This window comes from Schistocerca piceifrons, chromosome 4 (genome assembly GCF_021461385.2).
Source record: "Schistocerca piceifrons isolate TAMUIC-IGC-003096 chromosome 4, iqSchPice1.1, whole genome shotgun sequence".
In the NCBI taxonomy this organism is placed as follows: Eukaryota; Metazoa; Arthropoda; class Insecta; order Orthoptera; family Acrididae; genus Schistocerca; species Schistocerca piceifrons.
The window spans coordinates 524,837,437-524,864,825 of NC_060141.1; the positions used below are offsets into that span (position 1 = coordinate 524,837,437).

General features: G+C 43.2%; 1 protein-coding gene across 1 annotated transcript in view; it reads right to left on the reverse strand.

Moving 5' to 3' along the window:
* The window catches only part of LOC124795978, a 258,146-nt gene that overhangs the window by 19,076 nt on the left and 211,681 nt on the right, over positions 1-27,389 (reverse strand). Inside the window, exons 18-19 of the mRNA XM_047260060.1 lie at positions 19,778-19,912; positions 19,232-19,556 (exon numbers count right to left, since the gene is read on the reverse strand). Of these exons, the coding sequence (XP_047116016.1) occupies positions 19,232-19,556; positions 19,778-19,912 (460 nt within the window). The remainder of the gene's footprint in view (positions 1-19,231; positions 19,557-19,777; positions 19,913-27,389) is intronic.

Consider the following 27,389-nt stretch of genomic DNA (forward strand, 5'->3'; position numbering starts at 1 on the left):
ACTTCAATTTCGCGACAATATAAACTACTACTGACAGCAACAAGCACGCCAACGCCAACCGTGTTTAGTCTATCCTTTCGGAACACCATTAGGTTCATCGCAAAAATATCGGCTGAGCTTATATCCGGCTTTAGCCAGCTTTTAGTGCCTATAACGATTTGAGCATCAGTGCTTTCTGATAGTGCTTGGAGCTCTGGTACTTTCCCAACACAGCTACGACAATTTACAACTGTTATACCAATGATTCCTGTATCAAACGTTCTTCCTGTGTTCAGCCTGCACCCTTTGTGGCTGAAGCCCTTCTTATGTTTTTCCGAGACCCTCTAACCTAAAAAACCACGCACTCCACACCACACAGCCTCTGCTACCCAAGTAGCCACCTCCTGCGTATAGTGGACACCTGACCTATTCAGTGGAACCCGAAACCCAACCACCCTTTGGTGCAAGTTGAGGAATCTGCAGCCTACACGGCCGCAGAACTGTCTGAACCTCTGATTCAGACCCTCCACTCAGCTGTGTACCAGAGGTCTGCAATTGGTCCTGTCGACTATGCTGCAAATGGTCAGCTCAGCTTTCATCTTGCAAGCAAGACTGGCAGCCTTTACCACTTCTGTTAGCTGCTCGAATCCAGAGAAAATCTCTTCTGATCCAAAGTGACACACATCATTGGTACCGATGTGAGCAACCACCAGCAGTTGGCTGCACCCTGTGCTCTTCATGGCATCCGGGAGGACCCTTTCCACATCTGGAACGACTCCACCCAGTATGCACATGGAGTGCACATTGGTTTCTTACCCTTCTTGTCAGCCAAGTCCCTAAGGGGCCCCATAACGCGCCTAACGTTGGAGTTCCCAACTACCAATAATCCCACCCTCTACGATTGCCTGCATCTTGCAGGCTGAGTGGTTTCCTCTGAAACAGGAGAGGTGACAGCATCTGGCTCAGCGACAGTGTCAGTCGCAGCCTTTACACGACAGGCTGAACTGCTCTAGACAAATATTCGATGCACTGTTTTCAGAATCAATCATGGTCCTATGGTTTGTAGCCAGCTGGATAGACTGAACAAGAGCTCTGACAATTCTGATTTGATCTCTGGCGCCAATATCCCAACTGTTGCAATCAGGTGGAGAATTATAGATACTCCCCCCTACAAAAAATATCTCCAAATGAGGTAGGCATGCACTACACAAAGGAAGTGGCTACTAAGGCAGCAGAGTACACCTGGCGTGGTCCCCACTCCCCCCCCCCCCCCCCCGTCCTAAGCTGTTCCGACACAAGTTCCACCAGAAAGCAGTCAGGCATCCAGAAGTGGGGCGCGAGGAAAGGTGGGCAAACAGCTAATGTGAGGGCAGTCAGGTACCTGTGCGATCATACTTTCCCAGCTGATCCCCCAGGACCAGAGGTGGTCAAGTAGCTGGTAGGTAGCTTATGCTACCTGCATCTGCTTACAGGTGAGCTAACAGATACCTGCAAGAACAGCCTGGCCTATGGTTGGTTGGATGATTAAAGAGTCCAAACTACAAGGTCTTCATCCCCTTTTTCCTCGAACAGACAGGTCTCCAAGACTGAAGATCAGAGGTAGCCTAAAAGCACAAACCCCAGGGGAACAAGACCCCGAGGTCTACGAAAGGTCAATGAAGTCGAGATAAGGGACAAAAACAAGAAAGGAAGACAGAGGAGGAAAAGGAGGCAAAGCGTCTCATCTAGGGAGCAGCTGGAAGCCCCTGAAAGCAGAGTGCAATGAGGGGACGTACATCCTCCAGCCCCCTACCACTTACCAGAGGTACTCCACTCAGAAACTGTCTAACCAACATAGACAGTGTAAGAAAAGCACAGAGGGACAAAAAATGAACACGTCTTAACACTCCACTTGAGAGTGAGGAAGAAGAGTAAAAGAGCAGGGAGGGTGAGAACTGGGCTGGACCACCAAACCCAGACAACTGCAGCCTGGTCTGGGCAGAGGAAGCCACAAAGTGTTCTGTCAACACATCAATGGGCCGATAAGGGTAAGTGGCCCTTCCTTAAAGAGAGTGGTAAAAGGCCCCTTCATTAATAAATGTAAAAATAAGTCAGCCACAGAGGCATCGCCTCCTAATGCCACGATTAGCAAGTCAGGGAGATTAAGAGTCCGCCGTAGGGCAGCTAGGTTGAGACAGTCCAGCAAAATATGGACCACCATCAAACAGGAACCACAACAGTGGTAGGGTGGGTCCTTGTGACGGAGTAGATGACCATGAGTCAACCAAGTATGGCTGAAGCGGAGCCGGCAAAGGATGGTAGAGTCCTCACAAGAGGCCTGTGTGGAGGACCTCCACAGATTCTTAGTCTCCTTTATCACCTGTAGTTAGTTTGGTGAAGTCAGAGTCCTAAAACTTGACGGTGTAACGCTGATCGGAAGTTTGTTTCCGGAATACTCATCTTAAGAGTCAGTTTACTGGTAGCCAGTTTGGTGAGGCTATCAGTGAGCACATTCCCTGGGATAGTGACGTGGCCCAGGATTCAGACGAAGGTCACTGAGCATCCACATTGTTTGAGGGTATACAGGGAATCCTGGATAGCAATAAGCAAGAGATGTTGAGGGTAGCACTGGTCGAGAGCTTGCTAATTGCTCAAGGAGTTGCTGCAGATGAGAAAGGATCCCACCGATGCATGAATGGATATGCTGAAGAGCATGTGAGATGGCTCTCGACTAAGCAGTGAAAACACTACAGCCGTCTGAGAAGGAGTGCATAGTATGTTCCTGTGTGAATATAAACAAAGCCCATGTGACCAGCAACCATCAAGCTATCAGTATAGACTACTTATGAACTTCGAGATGTACTAAGGATGGAGAAAAATCTGTGTCAGAGGGCCTCCTGAGAGATCGAAATCTTCTGGATCTTATGGTAGGTTAAGACGAAGCTGGGCCAAAGGATGCTCAATGGAGGTGTACGTGAGTAGGCCCACATGAGAGGTGGAAGAGGAACAAATGGTGCTCACAGAGAAGAAACCGTATGCGGATTGTGACTGTAATTCATAATCTGGGCCACCGTTGTGGGAGATGGATCTCTGTGCTTGGAAAGAGATGGTAGTTCAAGTGCTGAGGGGAGGCGGTGAACCTGGGTAGCATAACTGATAAACTGTTGTAGGCACCTGATCCACCATGAAGGGATCCCAGCCTCAAAAAATGAGCTGTTGAGAGGGCTAGTTCAAAATCTCCTGTCACAAGTCGAACCCCACATTAGTATATTGGATCCAGTATTCGCAATGCTGAGGGTGATGCCAAACCGTATGCCAGACTTCCATAAACAAGACAGGATTGTATCAGGGCTTTGTACAGCTGCAGAAGGGTAGTGTGATCTGCACCCCAGCTAGAGTTACTCATCAGGCAGTGAAATGTATCAATGTGCAGCCAGTATTTTCGCTTCAGGTTGTGAACAGCGGAATCCACATCAACCGAGAATTGAAGACCAGTCCTAAAAAGTGGTCAGTCTCCACCACATTCAGTAGTTGGTTGTTGAGGTAAAGTTCTAGTTGTAGGTGAAGAGAACAACATCGACGGGGATGTGCATGACAAGAGTCTTGGTGGCTGACAACTGAAAGCCATGGATGAGGGCCATGCCTCCACCTCTCGTATGGCACCTTGCAGTTGACACTCAGCGACATCCACACTAGAGCAGCAATAGTAGAGGCAAAAGTCATCAGCTTACAGGGAGGGTGATACTGAGGACTCCAAAGTTGCTGCTAGACCATTGATGTCAACTAGAAAGAGAGGAACACTCAGTGCAGAGCCCTGCATGACCCCATTGTGTGAAATGTGGGGTACTGTGGGAAGGCACCAACTTGAACCCGCAATGCATGGTGCAACACGAAGTCCTGAGTAAAATTTGGGAGTGGATCCCAGAGACCTCTTTTGTGTAAGGTAGCAAGGCCATGGTATCACAAGCCTTTTGCAGCTCGAAGAAGACCGCTATAAGGTCTTGACATTGGGCAAAACGCTGTTCAAACAGCAGACTCCAGGTAAATCAGGTTATCAGTAGTGAAACAGCCTTGGCAAAAACCATCCTGGGGTGGAGCCAAAAGACCCCGAGACTCAAGGAGCCAACACATCCACAGGCTCACCATGTTTTCAAGCAATTTACAGAGAATATTGGTGAGACTTACTGGGCGATAATTGCTTCTAGAGGTGTTTACCCAGTTCAATCGTGGGATGATGATACTTTCTCACCTTTGGCAATGGGAACTTGCCCTCACTCCAAATGCAGTTAAAGATGGCAAGGATATGATGTTGACAATTCATTGACAGGTGCTTGATCATTTGGTTGTCGATGCCATTCAGCCCTGGGGTTTTATCAGAGCAATGGGCTAGGACATTGATGAATTTCCATTCGCTCAGTGGAGCATTAAATTACTCCAGATGATGTATTGTAAATGGTAATTGCTTTCGTTCCACCTGCTGTTTTAGGACACACTCTCAGATGGAGAGGCTCAAGCATAATGCAGAGCAAAATTTTCGGTGGCCGTGGGTCAGTGTAGGCAGTGCCATTCAAGGTAATAACAAGTACACCTGCAGATGTCTGGTATTCCTAGACACATCTGATCTTTGCCCAAACCTGGAAAGGGGAGTTACGTGGTCCAATGGTTGAAACATACCATTTCCAACATTCCTGTTTCCATCGTTTTATTAGATGGCAGGGCCAGGCATGGAGCCGTTTAAAGACAATGAGTCGCTCCATCAATGGGTGCCGCTTATGGCCCTGGAGAGTCTGCTTATGATCTCTAATGGCCTCTGAGGTTTCTGATGACTAACAAGGTGCGGTCTTCTATCAGAGCCAGCACAAACAATAACAGATCGCCAAATCAGCTTCTGAAGACATGGGTGCAATTGTATTCTGAATTCTCTTTGATGTCTCCATGCAGCAGGGAGCCGAGGGTCGACAGCAGAGGTGAAAGCACCCCAGTCAATACTGGTCGAGAGCCCATCTGGACAGGCATCCAGCGGAGTAACGCTGAGGGAGGGACAGGAAGATTGGGAAGTGGTCACTACCACACAGGTCATCATGGACTCTACAGTGCCATTGGGATGGGAGAAGACAAGGGCCTGCAAATAGAAATGTCAATGGCAAAGAAAGTTCTGTGTGCCACACACAAGTGTGTGTGGGGGGTACCAATACTCAAAAAGCAAAGGTCAAGTTGTGCCAGTAAGTTTTCCGTGGCCAGTTATTGTTGCTCCACATCACAAGAGGTTATGGGCATTGAAATCACCTAAGATTATGAAAGGTGGGGGGACAGCTGGGTAACCAATGCAAACAATATGTTCTTAGACACTTCACCATTGGGAGGGAGGTACATACTGCAGATGGTAATATCATGAAATGCTCTTAGCTGAACAGTCACACCCTCAAAAGGTGTATTAAGAGGCACAAGGTTGCTACATAGTGTGTCCAGAATGTATGTACAAACTCCGTCCGCACCCTCCAGAGGTGTATTAACAGGCATAAGGTGGCTATACAGTGTCCAGAGCATATGTACAAATCTGCCCGCATGATTCTTATAATCGCCCTGATATCCATGAAGGGCTGAGGTCTGCATTTTTGGAAACCAAATCTCCTGACAGGCAAAGCAGAAGACGGGGGAAGTTCTTAAAAGATATTGTAGCTCACCGAGGGGGTGGAAAAAAGTGCTACATTTCCACTGGAGAATAATGTTGTTGTTGTGCTGTGAGGCCATGAAGTGACCGAGGAGGCAGTTATGTCCTTGGTCACCTGCTGCCACTGACAGGTATTATGGCATCGATATCGGATTCCATTGTGTGGTGCAAACTGAGGCCTCAGGGGTTGCTGGAATCTCTGCCTCGGCCACAGGAGTGTAAAAGGGAGGATCTATTGGCATGGGGGCCACTGGAATGTCTTATTTCTAGGAGGAATTTTTCCTTGTCTTTTCTTTTCTTAGAGGAGTTCAATGATTGTGAGGGCTTCTTCAAATTAGTTTCAGGCAAAGACGATGATTGCAAAGCCCTGTGACAAGCAGCTTGTGGTTCCTTCGGTCATCACCTATTGTCTGACTCTGGACTGACGGAAAACTTGGAAGAAAGTGTCCTGAGGGACCCCTTCCTGGCAAGAGAATCCAGAGGGAGGTGATTCGTCGCCAGCTGGGAGGTGGGGACCAATGTCCCTGCTGGGTGAGAAGCCACTGGTCCCAAAGTATGTGTGGGGGGAAGCAACAAGAGGGGAGCCCCAACCATCAGGGGGCAGGCATGGTTGAGTGGTCCTGACGACCCACTGTAGGAGGTGTAATGGCCGGAATACCATCATAAAAGAAGGAGATGTCATTGTAGCTGTAGCAAATGACATTGTTTTACAGGCTATGTGCAACCGCTTGTACTACTTTTTGGCATCTTGACACGATAGTTTGTACGGAGTCTTGTATCCTTGTATTTTCTTCTCTCTCTGGAAACCAGTGCAATCTGACAAGGGGGTGGGGGATCACAAGGAGTGCTCGTACGCAGTAATTGTCCACAATCTCTAGAGATGAAGCTAGCATTGCAACACACAGACATGTGCCAAAATTTCAATCACTGCATGTGGGGGAGCTTCTGGTTTCACATCACATCGCTATACCATCACCTTGATCTTTGCAGACAATGGATCACCTTCAAAGATCAAGATGAAGGCACCAGTTGGAACCCTATTGTCCTGTTGCCCCCTATGTAAACGAAAGTCAAAGTGAACACCCCATCGCTCCATGCTGGCACATGCAAGAACAGGTCTTGGTGGAAAATGATGCCCTGAACCATATTTAGAATGTTACGGGGAGTGACAGTCACCAGTATGTCACCTAACTTGTTACAAGTGAGCAGTGCCTGTGACTGGGCAGGGGAAGCTGTTTTGATCAAAACTAACACACTTTTTAGTGTCGAGATGGCTGCCACCTCTCAAACTTGTCTTCTAAGTTCTCCACAAAGAATAAGGTGGTTGTGGCCAGAAGGAATTTCTCTGCTTCCCATTAAGCCCTACATTCCTCCCTTGGTGTAGCCAGGGGAGGTACCATTTTAGGGTTGTATCTCTGTGCATTAAAAGAGGGCTTGCCTTCCATAGAGACTGCTGGGTTCATATGGGTACCAGCCAGAGGAAACTTCATCTGCTCTTCCTATGGGTGCCACCCAGCTTCAGCCACGGTCACCTGGGCAGTAATCCATTGCTCGGATGCCCCATGCCCCAGTTACAGCGGGCACATACTCCTTGGCATAAATGGGGAGTTTTCAGCTCAGGCACCAACAGTGCAATCCCTGCATGGTTAGGGGGTTACCACAATGCAGGTACTCCATGACACCCCCACCCCACAACCGTATAGCTACCGTGCTGAGTTTTGGGCGTGTTACGTTACTAAAGAGAAGGGAGCAAAGATGGAAAGGTGCAAGGGTGGAGCATATGCCGCACTGGCCAATATTCCCTGCACGATACATATTTCAGGAGAATTCCAAAAATTGGTGGTAGGTCAAACCCAACAATGGGCACCATGTGTTTATTTAAGGAAAAGTTTTTGAAATGTCGGAAGGTCCCAACATTAATCTCACTTATTAAAGGTAATGACATCCACATCATAATAGGAACAGAAAGCTGGCTGAAACCAAAAGAGGATAGCAATGAAGTACTGTATTCAGATTGGAATGTAAATCACAAGGACAGCCTAGGAGCCAATGGTGGTGGCATTGTTATTGCTATATAAACTTGATAATACATATAGTGAAGTTATTACAGGTCCTGAATGTGAAATAATTTGGGTGAAGATTATAATTAAAGATGGGTCATACATTGTCATTGGATGCTTTTAGAGACCATCTGCCCCAGGAGCCATTGAGGCAGAGTGTTTCAGATAATGCTATTGTGATATAAGGGAATTTTTCGTTTGCCAGCTTTGGAATGCAAAAGTTTGTATGTTTAAAACTGGTGCCCACAAATATGTATTCTGAATATCTTGCCTGAAAATTACTCCGAGCAAATTGTCAGAGAATTGACACATAGGGGCAAAGTCTAGACTCCCAAGTAACTAACACTGCTGAACTTCTTGAATGAGCAAATGCAGAGCAGACAATCGGTGATCATAAGGCTGTTCCAGGGTCAATGAATGCAGGTGTTCTGTGGAATGTTAACAATAATAAAAAGTTTTTTGTTTAGCAATAGTGACAAGAGGCAAAAAAAAAAGTAGAAGCCTTGTTGGCAAACAAAAACTAAATCAAGCTTTTGACAAACAAAAACTAAATCAAGCTTTTGACAAACAAAAACTAAATCAAGCTTTTGACAAACAAAAACCAAATCAAGCTGAACGAGTGTTAGGAGAGTGATGTGAAAAGTGTTTGACAAGGTAAGTAAAATTTTGCCAACTGATCTGAATGTTGTTGTTGTGGTCTTCAGTCCAGAGACTGCAGCTCTCCATGCTACTCCATCCTGTGCAAGCTTCTTCATCTCCCAGTACCCATATCCTTCTGAATCTGCTTAGTGTATTCATCTGTGTTATCATGGCAAGCTGCAGATCTGTCGCCAGGCTGATAAGCTGTAGGGTCCACAAAGCTTCTTCATACAGTAGGTTAGTATAAACGCTTTTTCTAGCCAGCACCAGTACTGTGAAGGTTTGTCAGATTGTGTATTCATCTCTTGGTCTCCCTCTACGATTTTTACCCTCCATGCTGCCCTCCAATACTAAATTGGTGATCCCTTGATGCCTCAGAACATGTCTTACCAACCGATCCGTTCTTCTAGTCAAGTTGTGCCACAAATTTCTCTTATCCCCAAATTCTATTCAATACCTTCTCATTAGTTATGTGATCTACCCATCTAATCTTCAGCATTCTTCTGTAGCACCACATTTCAAAAGCTTCTATTCTCTTCGTGTCTAGACTATTTATCGTCCATGTTTCACTTCCATATGTGGCTACACTCCATACAAATACTTTCAGAAACAACTTCCTGACACTTAAATCTATACTCGATGTTAGCAAATTTCTCTTCTTCAGAAATGCTTCTCTTTCTATTACTAGTCTACATTTATAATCTCTCTACTTTGACCATCATCAGTTATTTTTTCCCCCAAATAGCAAAACTCATTTACCACTTTAAGTGTCTCATTTTCTAATCTAATTCCTTCAGCATTACCCATTTTATTTCGACTACATTCCATTATCCTCATTTTGCTTTTGTTGATGTTCATCTTATATCCTCCTTTCGAGACACTGTCCATTCTGTTCAACTGCTCTTCCAGGTCCTTTGCTGTCTCTACCAGAATTACAATGTCACCAGCGAACCTCAAAGTTTTTATTTCTTCTCCATGGATTTTAATTCATACTCTGAATTTTTCTTTTGTTTCCTTTACTGCCTGCTAAATATACAGATTGAATAACATCGAGGATAGGCTACAACCCTGTCTCACTCCCTTCCCAACCACTGCTTCCCTTTCATGTCCCTCGACTCTTATAACTGCCATCTGGTTTCTGTACAAATTGTAAATAGCCTTTCACTCCCTGTATTTTACCCCTGCCACCTTCAGAATTTGAAAGAGAGTACTCCAGTCAACATTGTCAAAAGCTTTCTCTAAGTCTACAAATGCTAGAAACGTAGGTTTGCCGTTCCTTAATCGTTCTTCTAAGATAAGTCGTAGGGTCAGTATTGCCTCACGTGTTCCAACATTTCTATGCAATCCAAACTGATTTTCCTCGAGGTCGGCTTCTACCAGTTTTTCCATTCATCTGTAAAGAATTTGTGTTAGTATTTTGCAGCCATGACTTATTAAACTGACAGTTCGGTAATTTTCACATCTGTCAATACCTGCTTTCTTTGAGATTGGAATTATTATATTCTTCTTGAAGTCTGACAGTATTTCACCTGCCTCATACATCTTGCTCACCAGATGGTAGAGTTTTGTCAAGGCTGGCTCTCCCAAGGCTAATCTGATCTGAATAAAAACCCTAAAAAGTTTTACTCTTACCAGCTGTCAGTAAGCAGATTGAAATCATCTTTTCAGTTACTCAGTTATCATACTAACAATGTAATGAAAGGTGACACCTTGGTGGTTTTTGATTTATGGACATTAGGCTGCAGTCCAAGGTGTATTTCTCTGCCTTGGACCACGGGTTAAGGGAGGGGGAATGAAAAACTGCACTGTATGATACAGTACTTGGTTTTCCAAAATTTTTTCACTGTGGAAGATTGTAATAAGCCTCTTACATTCAATCATCCTATGAATGTTGAAATGGCAGATATTGAGATAAGTGACTGCAGGAAAGAGAATTAACTAAGATCACTCAATAGTGAAAAGGCACCTGTACTGGATGTGTTTCTACAGAGGTGTGCAAAAAAACTTGCTTACCCTCTAGCATCAGTTTACGAAATATTGCTGGAACAACAACAGGTAGCAAGTGATTGGAAAAAAAAATACATGTTGTTTCCACTTTTGAGGCGAGTTGTCAGACAGATGAATATAATTATAACTCTATATCACTAAGATCAGTCTGTTGTAGAATTATAGAGCATGTTTTATGATTATGCATTATACCACTTTTGGAGGACAAAAATCTTGTATGTGTAAATCAACACAGATTCCTCAAACAGGCATCTTGTGAAACTTGGTTCACTCTTTCTGTCCATGACATACAGAGAGATGCAAACAATGGTACCCAGGTTGGTGATGGGTTCCCTGACTCCAGTAAAGTCTCTGATACAGTTCCTCACTGTTGCTTAGTGAAAATAATACAAACTTACCTAGTATTGGAGCAATCTGTGATTGGATTGCAGGAGTTCCTTATAGGCAGAACTCAACAAGTCGTTATTAACAGAAATGGACTGATTTGGTGGAAAGCGTGATCAGCAATCTGCAACTGTTTGCTGATGACACTGCAGTATAACGGAAAGTATTGTCATTGAGTGACTGTAGAACGAGGCAAGATAACTTAGACACAATTTCTATTTGCTATGTTGAATGGCAGCTTGTTCTAAATATAGAAAATATAAGTTATACAGAGGAGTAGAAAAAATAATCCTGTAATGTTTGAATACAGTACTAGTGGTGTGCTGCCTGACAGAGTCACATTGATTATACAGGGTGTTACAAAAAGGTACGACCAAACTTCCAGGAAACATTCCTCACACACAAAGAAAGAAAATATGTTATGTGGACATGTGTCTGGAAACGCTTACTTTCCATGTTAGAGCTCATTTTATTACTTCTCTTCAAATCACATTAATCATGGAATGGAAACACACAGAAACAGAACGTACTAGCGTGACTTCAAACACTTTGTTACAGGAAATGTTCAAAATGTCCTCTGTTAGCGAGGATACATGCATCCACCCTCCATCGCATGGAATCCCTGATGCACTGATGCAGCCCTGGAGAATGGCGTATTGTATCACAGCCGTCCACAATACGAGCACGAAGAGTCTCTACATTTGGTACCGGGGTTGCGTAGACAAGAGCTTTCAAATGCCACCATAAATGAAAGTCAAGAGGGTTGAGGTCAGGAGAGCGTGGAGGCCATGGAACTGGTCCGCCTCTACCAATCCATCGGTCACCGAATCTGTTGTTGAGAAGCGTATGAACACTTCGACTGCAATGTGCAGGAGCTCCATCGTGCATGAACCACATGTTGTGTTGTACTTGTAAAGGCACATGTTCTAGCAGCACACCCTGTATATCCCGTATGAAATCATGATAACGTGCTCCATTGAGTGTAGGTGGAAGAACATGGGGCCCAATCAAGACATCACCAACAATGCCTGCCCAAACGTTCACAGAAAATCTGTGTTGATGACGTGATTGCACAATTGCATGGGGATTCTTGTCAGCCCACACATGTTGATTGTGAAAATTTACAATTTGATCACGTTGGAATGAAGCCTCATCCATAAATAGAACATTTGCACTGAAATGAGGATTGACACATTGTTGGATGAACCATTCGCAGAAGTGTACCCGTGGAGGCCAATCAGCTGCTGATAGTGCCTGCACACGCTGTACATGGTACGGAAACAACTGGTTTTCCCGTAGCACTCTCCATACAAGGAGCTCTAACATGGAAATTAAGAGTTTCCGGACACATGTCCACATAACATCTTTTCTTTATTTGTGTGTGAGGAATGTTTCCTGAAAGTTTGGCTGTACCTTTTTGTAACACCCTGTATATGTAGGCTTATTGTTGCAAAGTGATACGAAATGGAATGAGCAATTAAGGACGGTAGAAGGGAAGGCAAATGATCAACTCTGGTTTACTGGGAGAGTTTTAGAAAAGTGTAGCTCATCTACAAAGGAGACTGCATGTAGAGCACTTGTGCATTCCACTATTAAGAACTGCTTGAGCATTTGAGATCCCCATTCAGGTTGGATTAAAGGGAGATGTTGAAACAATTCACATGTGTACTGCTAGATTCGGTACTGGAAGGTTTGATCATGTGAGTGTTATGGAGTTGCTTTGTGAATGCAAATGGTAATTTGTGGAGGGCAAGAGATGTTATTTTAGTGAAACACCACTGAGAAAATTTAGAGAACAGGCATTTGCAGCTGACTACAGAAAGATTCTATTACAGCCAATGTACATTTCATGCCAGGACCACAAAAACAAGATAAAGGAAATTAGAGCTCGTACAGAGCTGGAATTGGAAAGAAAATGACTAGCAGTGGTACGTGGTACCATCCATCAATCATCATACAGCGGCTTGCAGAATATGTATGTAGATATAGAACACAATCATCAGATGTAAAGGTAATTTCAGGAGTACTTCCAATCAAGTGTGATAGGGCAAGATATTCAATGAGGTTGTCCATGGATGATGCTGTTGTCAATAGGGTGGTTGCAATGCATGAAGATTGGGATGAAACACAGGAAGATCTGAATGTAAACGGATGTAGTATTGTGCTGCCCATAAATAGTTAGTATGAACCATTACTGCTTAATTATGTCGTTAGTGATAATCACTGTAAAAACCCTCAGATATCTTGCCGAGATTCACTGGAAGAATCTTAAGGAATGTAATATATGCACACAAAAATGGCTTACAAAACAGTTCTTAAAACCAATTCTTTTTTCACCATGGGGTCATTTAGTAAGTATATGAGTGTCCTGGAGATTCTCATCCTACCACAGGAGCAGACACTACCAGAAGCAGTGTGCATCTACGAGAAGTTTACAATAGAAATTAAGAGAGTGTAAATTACAAGAATAATTGGGGAACATATTACTTACATCTCTATACGATTCAGAAATCAGAAGAATTAAGAGCTCACATCTGCCAACCAATGCAAGATGGCAATTTGAATGTAGATAAATAACAGTGGAAGTACAGATTCTGTCTCTTCTTGCTGTCACTCACTGTCTATAGGCGTGACAAACAAACTTAACAAAATACAGGGTGATTCACATACAGAACAGATTTCAACTGTTTATTACTGAAAAAGTGTGAAAGACAGAAACATATTGCACATGCCACAGATATCTCGTTGAGATTCATTGGAAGAATCTTAAGGGAATGTAATATATGCACACAAGAAATGGCTTACAAAACACTTTTTAAGACCAATTCTTGTTTCACCATGGGGTCAAAGCTTTATGTTCTCTCTCTCTCTCTCTCTCTCTCTCTCTCTCTCTCTCTCTCTCTCTCTCACACACACACACACACACACACACACACACACACACACACTATACCATACACTCAGCATGAGCACCATGCATTGCTCAAGAAACATCTAAACGGTAGTCCATTTTATTCTTCACATGAATCAATTTGATGACATGAATTTACTGAACTGACAGCTTCAACAATCTGATTTCTCAACTTTTGAGGAGTAGCTGCCACAGGTGGGACAAATACTCAGTCTTTTACACATCCCCACAGAAAAAAACCGAAGGTTTGAGGTCTGGTGACCTGGGAGGACAAAAGCAATGAATAAGTTTTGTTGTCCACCTCTTCGTATTCAATGTTGAGGGATAGTGCTGTTAAGACAACGCCACATCTCGAGGTGAAACTGAGGAATGGAACTTTTGTGACATTGAGGACACAACGAATTTTGCAGCATGTCCAGGTATGACATTCCAGTCACAGTTTGCTCCAAGAAAAGAAAGGTCCATAAACTTTGTGAAGAGAAATGGCACAGAACACTTTCAGTTTTGGTGAGTCTCTTTCATGTTTGTCAGTGAAGCCAGGATTTTGTGATCCCAAATTTTAAAATAGTGACTGTTTACTTTACCCAGTAGATGAAACCAATTTGTCTGAAAAGATGAAACGTTCAGAAAAAGTGTCCTCTGCCATATCCTGGAGAACTGGAATGTAAAATTTATACTTTCTGTTACAGTTGCTGTGGCGCAATTGCTGAAGTAACTGCAACTTGTATGACTTCATACGCAGGTGTCATTTCAGAACACACCATACAATTGTTTGAGGAAACTGAAGTTCCTGGTCTGCCCATCCTGTGGCCTTCCGAGTGCTGTGTGTGAACGCCTCTCGGATACACCAGACATTTTCATTAGGTGTGCATGGCCAACCAGTGCTCTTCCCTTTGCATGTGTAATCAATTTCCAATAGTTTTGTATGCCCTTCATAAATATGCTTGTGCAGAGATGACTTCTTGCCAAATTGCTGGCAGAATGCTTGTTGCACTTGAACAATGGATTGACTTCGTGCAAATTCCAACACACAAAATGATTTGTCTTGTGATGTAGTTGCCATGTTGCTTGTAATAAACAGCTGAAGTCTGTTCTTTCTTTTTAAATCACTCGGAATTATGCACAAATAGGAACTTCTTTGCCAGCTACAATATGATTCTCAGAGTGGAAATAGTGTAGTTTTAATATGGTTTGTAAAGTTATCAGTTGCAGTCCATTATTGAGAGGACAGAGAAATGAAAGAATCTGAAATTATTAGAAAAAAATCAAGGAAACTGATAACCTTTATTTTATGCTGAAACACGCAGAGAAAATTTCGTCAGGCATAACTTTTTAAAAAATTATCTCCTTTAAGTATTGCTCGTCTGAACATACTCAGTAAGTCGATGCTGCAGACTTTGCACAGTGCAGCTTAACATGTTCTCCAACAAGTTGGCAGCATTTTCTCTAACCTGAATCTTGATATCAGTAAGGTTTGTTGGTCTAGTACAGTACACAATGATCTTCAGATGTCTCCATAAAAAGTACTCACAGACAGAGAGATCTGGAGATCATGGTGGCCAAGCGATGTCAGCATTGCTTGAAATTATGTGATCTCCAAAAGCTGCAGCTATTGATAGTTAGTCAATGTGTGAGATGAAATCCACCCTGGTGAAATCAGGTGTGATGAATATCAAGATTTGGAAGCGAGTGGAACCTTTGAGACACAAAGTCTGTATCATGTTGACATAATGGTGAGGTGTCACACTGACAGTGGAGCCTCCTCCATCTTCTGAAGAGCCTATCATGCCATGACACAGCACTGCACACCATACAGTAACTTTGGCACTGTTAATTGTCACTGGTGAAGCACAGGAGGATTTGTTTGTGCTCAGTAACATATGTTCTCTTTAATAATGAATCCACTAAGGTGGAAATGGGCTTCATCTGACATTCAAAAGTTTGCAATGAAGTTGGCTTCCTCGCTCATTTTAGCCAACAGGTATCCACAAAATTATAAATGCAATACACAATCATTAGGTTTCCGTTTTTGGACAATCTGAAGCTTGTAATGATCAAATTGAAAGCTATGGAGTGTTCATTGCATCTTCTAACATCCAAGCCCCAATGACGAGGCAACTTTTCGCACTGAACAATGAGGATTCCTTACCACTGCACCCTGCACAGCATCAACATTTTTTGAGGTACGTACATATAATACATGCCCATCAGGCTTTTTTTCCCCTCTTCAAACCCTAACTGGTCTCTTCTGAGTTACAAACCCTTTTGATTGTGTAAAGAAGGAATCTGACCTGAGGGCAGGACCTTGTAGTGGTATTAAAATACTTTTTGTGCTGCTGTCACACTGTCACCATGTCGGCAAAATACAAACATAAACTTTACAAAAGTTTCTGCTTCTCTGCACCATCCTGTAGAAATGACCTCAAAAGTTGGAAAGACATCTGAATCCAGCCCTCACCTAATGCAAGTCCTAAGTTCTTATTAATGCAGAGCTTCAATTTTTTTCTGATTATCAGACTAACTGGCTACAAAGCAGAATAAAACTTGGGAATCTGTAGAGCAGATGCATTTGAACTTTCATTTTGTGCTTCCCTATAAACAGAAAAAATATGGTAGTTCCTGTTACAGATATCACAGGAATATGATCAAAACTGCACATACACTATGTGATCAAAAGTATTCAGACACCTGGCTGAAAATGACTTACAAGTTCGTGGCGCCCTTCACCGGTAATGCTGGAATTCAATACGGCATTGGCCCACCGTTAGCCTTGACGACAGTTTCCACTCTCGCAGGCTTATGTTCAATCAGGTGCTGAAACGTTTCTTGGGGAATGGCAGCCCATTCTTCATCGAGTGCTGCACTGAGGAGAGGTATCAATGTTGGTTGGTGAGGCCTGGTATGAAGTCAGCGTTTCAAAACATCCCAAAGGTGTTCTATAAGATTCAAATCAGGACTCTGTGCAGGCCAGTCCATTACAGGGATGTGATTGTCATGTAACCACTCCGCCACACGCTGTGCCTTATGAACACATGCTCGATCATGTTGAAAGGTGCAATCGCCATCCCAGAATTGCTTTTCAATATTGGGAAGCAAGAAGGTACTTAAAACATCTATGTAGGCCTGTGCTGTGATAGTGCCACGCAAAACAACAAGGGGTGTAAGCTCCCTCCATGAAAAATATGACCACACTGTTGGCACTACACACGCTGGCAGATGATATTCACCGGGCATTCGCCTTGCCCACACCCTGCCCTTGGATCGCCACATTGTGTACCGTGATTCATCACTCCACCCAACATTTTTCCACTTTTCAATTGTCCAATATTTACACTCCTTACACCAAGTGAGGTGTCGTTTGGCATTTACCAGCGTGATGTATGGCTTATGAGCAACTGCTAGACAATGAAATCAAAGTTTTCTCACCTCCCGCCTAACTGTCGTAGTACTTGCAGTGGATGCTGATGTAGTTTGGAATTCCTGTGCGATGGTCTGGATAGATGTCTGCCTATTACACATTACAACCCCCTTCAACTGTTGGCGGACTCTGTCAGTCAACAGACGAGGTCGGCCAGTGCGCTTTTGTGCTGTACATGTCTTTTCACGTTTCCACTCCACTATCACATCTGAAACAGTGGTCCTAGGGATGTATGACACAATTGACGCCCAGTCACCTGACATCGTTCAAGGTCCGTGAGTTCCACGAAGCGCCCCATTCTGCCGTAAAATGCACCTAACATGAAAAATGTTTGTTTTTATGGGTGTCGAGATACTTTTGATCACATGGTGTAAGTGCTATATATCAGAGCAATCTGCAACATGAGAACATAAAATCTGTTGGATAGAGACTGGTTTTAACAATGTTCAACAGGACACATACAGCATAACATTCTCCTCAAGAAATTTAACAGTAGTCTGGTGATACGTGGTCTAGGCTGCACAATAACGACAATTGATGTATTACACGACAATATGAAGATTATTAATTCCCATACAAAACCACTTCTCAGTTACCGTATATTTTTAACTGATCTCCCTTCAACGAAGTAACTTTTTGACTGAAGAAGAAGAAGAAGAAGAAGAACAGGGAGGAGGAGGATGAAATGCAGATACGACTAGTCTGATATGTGTAGCATTTGTATCATAATTTAGACTAATTGCAGATTATATCAACCCTATAGATAACAGAACATTTGAAGCAACATACAAGTTGTGATTGGAAAGTTTTAAGAATGGATCCGCTACTGTTTACTGATTTGGCAGGCAGGTACACGGAGGGTGGGGACTGAGTCATTGCCTTGTCCTTGAACGCCCTCTGACAGGAAACTGCATTTCCTTTATTCAGTTCATTGTGGCAGCTGGTTGAGTGCAGGTCTGTTAGGGCTTGTTGCCAGATTCTGTCTGTGTGAAAATGGACATAAAAACGGAGCAACGGTTTTGTGTGAAATTTTGGTTTAAAACCAGGGAATCAGCTTCTGAGACTTACAAACTATTAAAAACAGCTTTTGGAGATAATGGTATGAGCTAGTCAAATGTTTTTGTCTGGTTCAACAGATTTCAAAATGGTCACGAATCACTGAACATGAACCACGGTCCGGCCGTCCTTCCGCCTCAAATGAATGCAAATGTTGTGAAAGTTCGCGACTTAGTGCACTCTGATCACAGACTTACAATTAGGGAGATGGCTGATGAACTTAAGTTTCTGTAGAGTTCAGTCAATTTTAACTGAAGATCTGAAAATGCGTCGAATGTCCACAAAATTCATTCCAAAAGTGTTGTCAAGTGACCAGAGACAACACCGACTTGAAGTGTATCAAGAACTTATTAATTGGACTAAAAATGACCCAGATTTGTTAAACAGGGTAATTACAGGTGACAGATTGTGGTTTATGGATATGATCCTGAAATCAAAGTGCAGTGATCGCAGTGAAAGACTTCAGGTTTACCACGACCGAAAAAAGCATGGCAAAGTCAGCCGAAGGTGAAGGCAAAGTTTGTGATTTTTTTTTTGATTCTACCGGTAGTGTGCATCATGAATTTACCCCTGGTGGACAGAAAATTAACCAGGGGTACTACAAATGTGTCTTTGACCGTTTGCGCAAAAAGGTGCAGAAAAAAAGGCCTCCATTGTGGAAAGACAGGAGTTGGGCGCTACATCATGACAATGTTCCAGCTCATCGTGCCTTCTCCATTGTAGAATTTTTGACCTAACTCAAAATTCATGTGCTTCCACGGCTGCCATATTCCCCTGATTTGGTCCCAGCAGACTTCTACCTGTTTCCTAAACTGAAATTTTCACTGAAAGAAAAGCGATTTGACTCGTTTGAAGACATCCACGCAAATATGGACAGCATCCTTAACACATTCAGGAAAAAAATTCCCAGAAATGTTTCCAAAAGTGGAACACCATTGGAGTCAGTGTGTTCAGTCAGAAAGAGACTATTTTGAAGGAGATGCGTCACAGTAGCATGTAAGTACCACCATTGTACAATTACAAGCCCATTCTTTAAACTTTCCAATCATACTTCATACCTACCTGGAAGTGGAATGTTTTATACAAAATCACACAAGATGTGTAGAATAATTACAGCATTTACTCACACGGGACACTGACAGCCTCATTGACAAGACTGCTACTGAGGTCAAAGATGAACTTGCGGATGGAAGGATTGTAGCCGGTACAAAAGTCTTCCGGAGGCAGCACGGGCAGTGTACCAGTGGAAATGAGCAGTGGAGTTGCCTCAGCCACGAGTTCTATAAGACGGTGACGGGGTGCTGAAGCACCAATTGCTGGTGGCGGACAAAGCACTGAAGATGACAGCAGTGTGGTACCACGTGGTGTGTACGGTGGTGGAGGCTTGTCTGGAATTTCACGGACCAGAACCAGTGCTTGTTGCTGATGCTGCTGTTCTTCCAACCGTCGTATCTGAAGACAAGATAATATCACCTGTATCATGGCACACTTATCTGACAAAAGAGCTCTTTTGATAGATTGAAAAATACTTACCTTCTATTACATACCAACAAAATCTTAATATTTTCATAAGGAAGTAAAACAAAAGTGTCACATACAAAATAAAAACAATGTGATCACAGTACAAAGATATTCACAATTAACAAATATGAGAGTATAATGTTGTGCCTCACCTCTTGCTCAATGTGAAGCTGTTGCAAACGTAATTGCTCAGCTTCACGCCAGCTGTTGCTGAGATCCAAGTCTTCATCAAACCAGCCTGGAGGAAAGGTCTCATTGTTGAGTGTCTGTTTGCCCCTTACCTCCACCTGAGGATATGAGAAATAGAAAATCATTTTTTTTCTTCTACTGCAACTGCAATAACGAAATTAAATAGTCTCCAGAATGAAACTTTCACTAAACACTGCAATAGGCACTATGGAACTTTCACTATCACTGGAATAAGCACTACTCTGAAACTTTCTGGAAGGCTAAACCTGTATGCTGGACTAAGTCTCGAACACAGAACTTAGCCTTTCGATGGCAATATTCTTACTGACTGAGCTATCCAGGCACAACTCATGTCGCGTCATCACAGTTTACCTACCGCCAATAACCCTCTTCCACTTTCCGTACTTCACTAAGCTCTCCTGCATACCTTGAGGAACTAGCACTTTTGGAAGAAAAGACAGTTACAGCCTTCAGAATTGTTTCCAGAATGAATCTTTCACGCTGTGCACGTGCCTTTTGAAACGTTCTGGCAGATTAAAACTGTGCCTCATCTGCAAAATGCAATGTCCTGGGTTTCAGTCTCAGTGCAGAGAAGGTTGTAATCTGCCAGAAAGTTTCAGACTGAATAGTGGTTCTGTACAATAATTTAAAAAATGCTTTAGAAACAAACTCTGTAGTTAGCTCAAGTTAATAAATATTTCTTTTATGCTAAACTTTTTCTGTCAAACAATAACACTGGGGAACAACTCTTAACACAATATTTGTTGTATTCGACTTTTGAGTCATTTTAGATTTAAATAATTGTGCTGATTTCAAAATTATAGTTAGTTTTCTTTTGACACATCACGTTTTTTCTCTTTACATCTTACTGTGAATGTGACCCATCTTTGTGGGATCGAGCTTGGGGCACAGCAAGCACTATCGCTCTCCTACTGACTGACAGAAACCTTCTCCAACTGGTGAGGGGAGGGGGTGAATGATGATGTAGCAGACCAGTGACAGGTTCATACTGTCTAGATCAGTTCAGTTATGCTTGAGGTTCTGTAGTGAGATAGATGATTTGCATTGCTCTGATATAATGAAACACATTCTGACTTGGAGCTCGAGTTCTTGTTCGTACACAAGGCTAACAATAGTTACTTCTTGCTTATATATGTACTGAAACATCCCTTGTATTTGCATCCGGTAGTTTGCATTGTAAGTGATTGAATGTTCGGATTAATTTTTTTTTGTTACATTCATTGTAGTTTTACCATTCTGAATCAAAGGACAAAAATCAGTACATTCGTCAGGCAAGCCTATATTAAAAGGCCCTTAACAAAGTGTACATGAAAAAGTAAATAAGGTACCCTACTTCTGATCACGAAAAATTGTGTTTCTGCAATATCTTCAAAGTGATGATGGATTTTTATATTGCAATAATGCACAAGGTTTAATGGAAGAGTTGCAAATTTCATCCTGTATAACAACTGAATGGCAGTTGTTCATCAATAGTTCAAAGCAGAGCTTGAAGTGTACCCTCCTCCACAATAAAAATTTATTTGTTGCAGTCCCAATAGGTCATTCAGTTTGTTTGCGGGAAGAATTTGAAGACATAAGAAGAGTCACTGATTTGTTTCACCGATGGATCATCTGTGCTGACCTTGAAATGCCTTCTTTGCCAGCAACACAGACATACTAAGTATCATTTTTATTTGTATATGAGGGGCAACAGAGCTCTTGAGACGCATTGGGTGCAGTCAAATTGGCCACCAAGATCTCGCTGAAACCTGGTGATCCAAACATTCTACGTCAGACACTCGTTGCCAGAAAGAAAATGGTATTTCCACCTCTGCATATAAAACTGGGTCTCATGATGCTATTTGTTAAGTCTTTGTCAACTGAAGGAGACTGTTTCGAGTATCTCATTTTGGCATTTCCTTGTCTGTCACATGAAAAGGGAAAGGGAAAGGTTGGTGTGTTTCATGGTCCACAGATTCCCTTTCAGACTCTCTGGCTACAATTGTGTACACTAACTTTTACTGTGTCTTAGCTGCAATAGAAGTAATTTTCCCCAGTGAACCACTGAAAATATCAGTGAGTCAATGTAGCAGTGCGCAGTGGCTAGTGACCAGCAGAATACACGGATGTGGTTGGTTCACTATATTCCAATGTATAATTGAATATTATTTTTGTTATTTTGCATGATAATTATTGAATTATCATTTTACTATTTATTACAATACAGAATATTTCACTATTAGTTATTTTAGTCCATATAATGAAGTCAACCTATGGAAAATCCAGGATGGAATGTGATAATATTACAAAAAGGAAAGTTGCTACTCACCATACAGTGGAGATGCTGAGTCGCAGACAGCCATAACAAAAGGACTACAAATAAAGCTTTCGGCCAGTATGGCCTTCGTAAAAAAAAAAAAAAAAAAAAAAAAAACCCACACACACACATACACTTGACTGCACTCTTAGGAAACTGAAGTCACACTGCGAGCAGCAGTACCAGTGCATGATGGGAGTGGTAACTGGGTGGGGGTAAGAAAGAGGCTGAGGTGGAGAGGGGGAGGGATAGTACGGCAGGCTTGGCGCACAGTGAAGTGCTGCTTCGGGGGGCCATGCAGGGACGAGGTGGAGAGAGGGTAGGGCAGCTACGTGTAGTCAGACTGAGGGCAGGGGAGAGGTGTGGAGTAGGGGGTAGTGGGAAAGAAGAGAAGTAAAATGCCTGTGTGTGATAGTGGAATGAGGGATGCATAGTGCTGGAATGGGAATAGGGAAAGAGCTGGACAGGTGAGGACAATGACTAACGAAGGTTTAGGCCAGCAGGGTTACGGGAATGTAGGATATAGCAGGGTTACGGGAATGTAGGATATAGCAGGGCTACGGGAACGTAGGATATGTTGCAGGGAAAGTTGCCACCTGTGCAATTCAGAAAAGCTGGTGTTGGTAGGAAGGATCCATATGGCACAGGCTGTGAAGCAGTCACTGAAATGAAGGATGCTCTGTTTGGCAACATGTTCACAACAGGGTGGTCCACTTGTTTCTTGGCGACAGTTTATGGGTGGCCATTCATGTGGACAGATAGATTGTTGATTGTCATGCCCACATGGAATGCAGCACAGTGGTTGCAGTTAAGCTTGTAGGTCACATGACTGGTTTCACAGGTGGCCCTTCCTTTGATGTGATAGGCGATGCTTGTGGCTGGACCTGAGTAGTTGGTGGTGGGAGGATGTATGTATGTATGTATGTATGTATGTATGTATGTATGTATATTTCGAGAGGGACCACTTGTTACTGCAGATGCATCTAGGTCTATTATATGGGTATGAGCCATGAGGATGAGGTAAGGGGTTGGGAGCCGAGTTTGTGTAGGGATGGATGAAAATATTGTGTAGGTTCAGTGGACGGTGGAATGTCACTGTGGGAGGGGTGGGAAGGATAGTGAGCAGGACATTTCTCATTTCAGGGCATGATAAGAAATGATCGAAACCCTGGCGGAGGATGCAATTCAGTTGCTTCAATAGTCCTGGGTGGTACTGAGATACGAGGGGAATGCTCCTCCATAGCCGGACAGTGGGACTTTGGGATGTGGTGGGAGATAAGCATGGGAGATTTGTTTTTGTACAAGGTTGGAGATTAATTACGGTCTGCGAAGGCTTCAGTGAGACCTTTGGTATATTTCGAGAGGGACCACTTGTCACTGCAGATGCGACGACCAAAGGTGGCTAGGCTGTAAGGAAGGGACTTCTTGGTACGGAACTGGTGGCAGCTGTGAAGTGGAGGTATTGTGGTGGGTAGTGGATTTGATGTGGATGGAGATACTGATGTAGCCATCTTTGAGGTGGAGTTCAATGCCTAGGAAGGAGGCTTGTTGGGTTGAGTACGACCAGGTGAAACAAGTGGAGGAGAAGCTGTTGAGGTTCTGGAGAAATGTGGATAAGGTCCTCACCATCGATCCAGATTGCAACGATGTCATCAATGAATCTGAACCAGGTGAGGGGCTTAGGATTCTGGGTGTTTAAGAAGGATTCCTCTACATCCCTCATGAATAGGTTGGCATAGAATGGTGCCATGTAGATGCCCAAGGCTGCACCCTGGATTTGTTTGAAAGTAAAGCTTTCAAAGGATAAATAATTGTAGGTGAAGATATAGTTGGTCATGGTGACTAGGAAGGAGGTTGTTGATTTGGAACCCATGGGGCACTGGGAAACGTAGTGTTCAATAGCAGTATGGACATATGCATGAGGGATGTTAAGTGTACAGGGAGGTGGCATCAATAGTGGTGAGCAGGGCACCGTTTGGTAAAGGGACAGAAACTGTGGAGAGTCAATGGAGGAAATGGTTGGTGTCTTTTATATAGGAGGGCAGGTTCCAGGTCATAGGTTGAAGGTGTTGGTCTACGAGAGTAGAGATTCTCTCAGTGGGGGCACAGTAACCAGCCACAATAGGGCATCGTGGGTGGTGGGGTTTATGGACTCAAGAAGCATGTAGAAAGCAGGAGCGGAGGGAGTGGTAGGAGTGAGCAGAGAGATGGACTCTGGGGAGAGGTTCTGGAATGGGCCTAAGCAATTGAGAGTGCCTGCAGATCCTGCTGAATTTCTGGAATGGTGTCACTATGGGAAGGTTTGTAAGTGGATGTGTGGATGTATCTGAAAGCTGGTAGAGTCCTTCTGCCAGGTTATCCTTGTGGTTCAAAACAACAGTGGTGGAGCCTTTGTCTGCAGGCAGGATTATAAGGTCAGGATAAGTTTTTAGATTGTAGACTACGGTTCTCTCACTCTGCATGTTGAGGGATTTGGGGAACGATGGTAAGGCAAGGTTTGAAGTTAAGAAATTCTGGAAAGTTCACAGGGGGTGATATGAGGGCAGTGGAGGTGGATCATGGTTGGATAGAGGATTGGAATGAGTTAGGCAGTGTTCAACATTGGTCTTTGGTTGAGTCTGATCGGTAGGGCAAAAGTCTTTCCACTGTAGGGACCGGGAGAAGGTCTTCAACAAGTCCGGCATGATTGAATTTGGGAGGGGGGGCAAAAGGTGAGGCCTTTGGAAAGGACTCATATTTCTGCTGGCCTAAGGTTTCTGGAGGAAAGGTTCATGACTGTGTTTAGGGTCTGCTTAAGTTCTGGATTATGTGCAATGATGGGAGTGAGTTTTGGAGGGTGGGGTATAGTAGGCCTGGGACACAGGGTTAGTCAGCTATGAGGGAATGTGGGAGAGGTTCGGAGGTTGCCGTAGAGGTGGTGGAAAGTGCTACTCCAAGACGGGATTAGGAAGTAAGCAGGGTGCCACCTCAAAAAGCTCTCCACCTTTGTAACTCAGTACCACCCAAGACAGGAGCAATTATATTACATCCTCCACCAGGGTTTCGACTACCTCTCATCATGCCCTTAAATGAGAAATGTCCTGCCCACTGTCCTTACCACTCCTGCCACAGTGGGATTCCACTCGTCCATCCCTACACAATCCCTACTCCCAACCCCTTACCTCCTGGCTCATACCTCTGTAATAGACCTAGATGCAAGACCTGTCCCATACATCCTCCCACCACCACCACCAACTGCTCCAGTCCGGTCACAAACATGACCTATCCCATAAAGGTAGCGCCAAATGTGAAACCAGTCATGTGATCTACACGCTAGGCTGCAACCACTGTGCTTAATTTTATGTGGGCATGACAACCAACAATCTGTCTGCCCACATGAATGGCCACAGACAAACTGTGGCCAAGAAACAAGTGGACCAAACATGACATCCTTAATTTCAAAGACTGCTTCACAGTCTGTGCCGTATGGATCCATCCCATCAACACCAGCTTTTCTGAATTACACAGGTGGGAACTTTCCCTACAATATATCCTATGTTCCTGTAACCCTGCTGGCCTCAACCTTTGTTAGTCACTGTCCTCACCCATCCAGCCCCTTCCCTGTTCCCGTCCCAGCACTACATATCCCTCTTTCCACTATTGCACCCAGTCTTTTTACTTGTCTCCTTTTCCGCTACCCCTCCTCTCCACCTCTCCCCTGTCATCCGTCTAACCACCTGACTGCACATAGCTGCCCTATCCTCTCTCCACCTCGTCCCTGCGTGTCCCCCCCCCCCCCCCCCCCACCCCCCAGCAGCACTTCACTGTTTGCCACCCATACCTACTATCCTTCCCTCTGTCCCACCCCAGCTCCTCCTTACCCCACCCAGTTGCCAGTCCCATCATGCACTGGTGTTGCTGCTCACAGTGTGGCTTCAGTTGCCTGAGATTGTAGTCATGGGTTGTGAGTTGCGCCTGCGCGCAGGCATGTTGTATATTGTGTGTGTTGTCTAATTAAAACAAAGGGCTTACTAGCTCAAATCTTTATTTGTGACAGTCTTTTTGTTGTGCATATCTGTGATTAAGCATCTCTGCTATATGGTGAGTAGCAACTTCCCTTCTCATAATATTGTTATAAAATGAAGGCAGTGTACAAAATTTGTTTTGAAAACGGGTACATATTTTTGTATAAATCTTGCATCTAAAACCATTAAAAAAATCACATTAACACACATACAAAAAATTTTCTTCTTCCAGAAAAGAAATCACGCCTGAAAGGATTAATGATGAATGTCTCTTTAGAACAATGACAGAACATGAAAAGAATGCATGTTTGGCATTCAAAAACACTGTCAAAGACTTCCTTGGTTATACAAGAGCACAGGATTAAATCGAAATTGTCCAGGAACTCTTGGAAAGCTTTAAAGTGCTTGGTTGCAAAATGAATATAATACTGCATTTTTATGTGACCATCTTTCTCTGCCTTCCCAGAAAATCTCAGGGCCGTCAGTGATGAACAAACTAGGCAATTTCACCAAGGTTTGAAGGTCATGGAGGCACGGTATCAATGTAGATTGACTACATAAGATGGCTGACTATTATAGGAGCATCAACCAAAAATGCTCACAGTTTAAACACCCCAGAAGGAACTACATGTGACAATTTTTACCATATTTAACATTTGGTAAAGAAACTTTACTATTTGTATGAACACAATACGACTTTCAGAAGCTATATATAGCCTTTTTATGAATAAAACTATTCTTTGTAAACATTTGCTAAGTTTTCCATTTATTTTCCTTTGCATGCACATTTTGTAAGAACTTTGAGACAAAGAGAGGATGTCCTGTAGCTTAAAAAGTTAACGGGATAGAAAAAAGCTGCAATTGTCTTTGGATTCAGAGATCAAATGTTGGTCAAAAACAAGCCATAGATTAATGACAACCAAATCGCTGTAATAGAGAGTAGTCATGATTTTTTAATTTTTTTCATATGTCATGTTTCCCTCAGAGCAAGTGAAGCCGAACAGAAAGCTTTGGTCAATACTAACAATTTACTTTATCGTTTAGCTTAATTTTCAATGTTGTATATGAACTGATCAGTATTGACTGTGCAGCACAGTAATCACCTGTAAGATCTTCCAGTGTTCCACATCACTTGTGTTTAACACACAACTTCCATTTCACTTCATATGATTAGATTCAGTCCATGGCACATCTTCAGAAAGTAGTAGAAAATCAAGAGGAAAGGAATTTTAAATACTCTATTTCTTCTATACA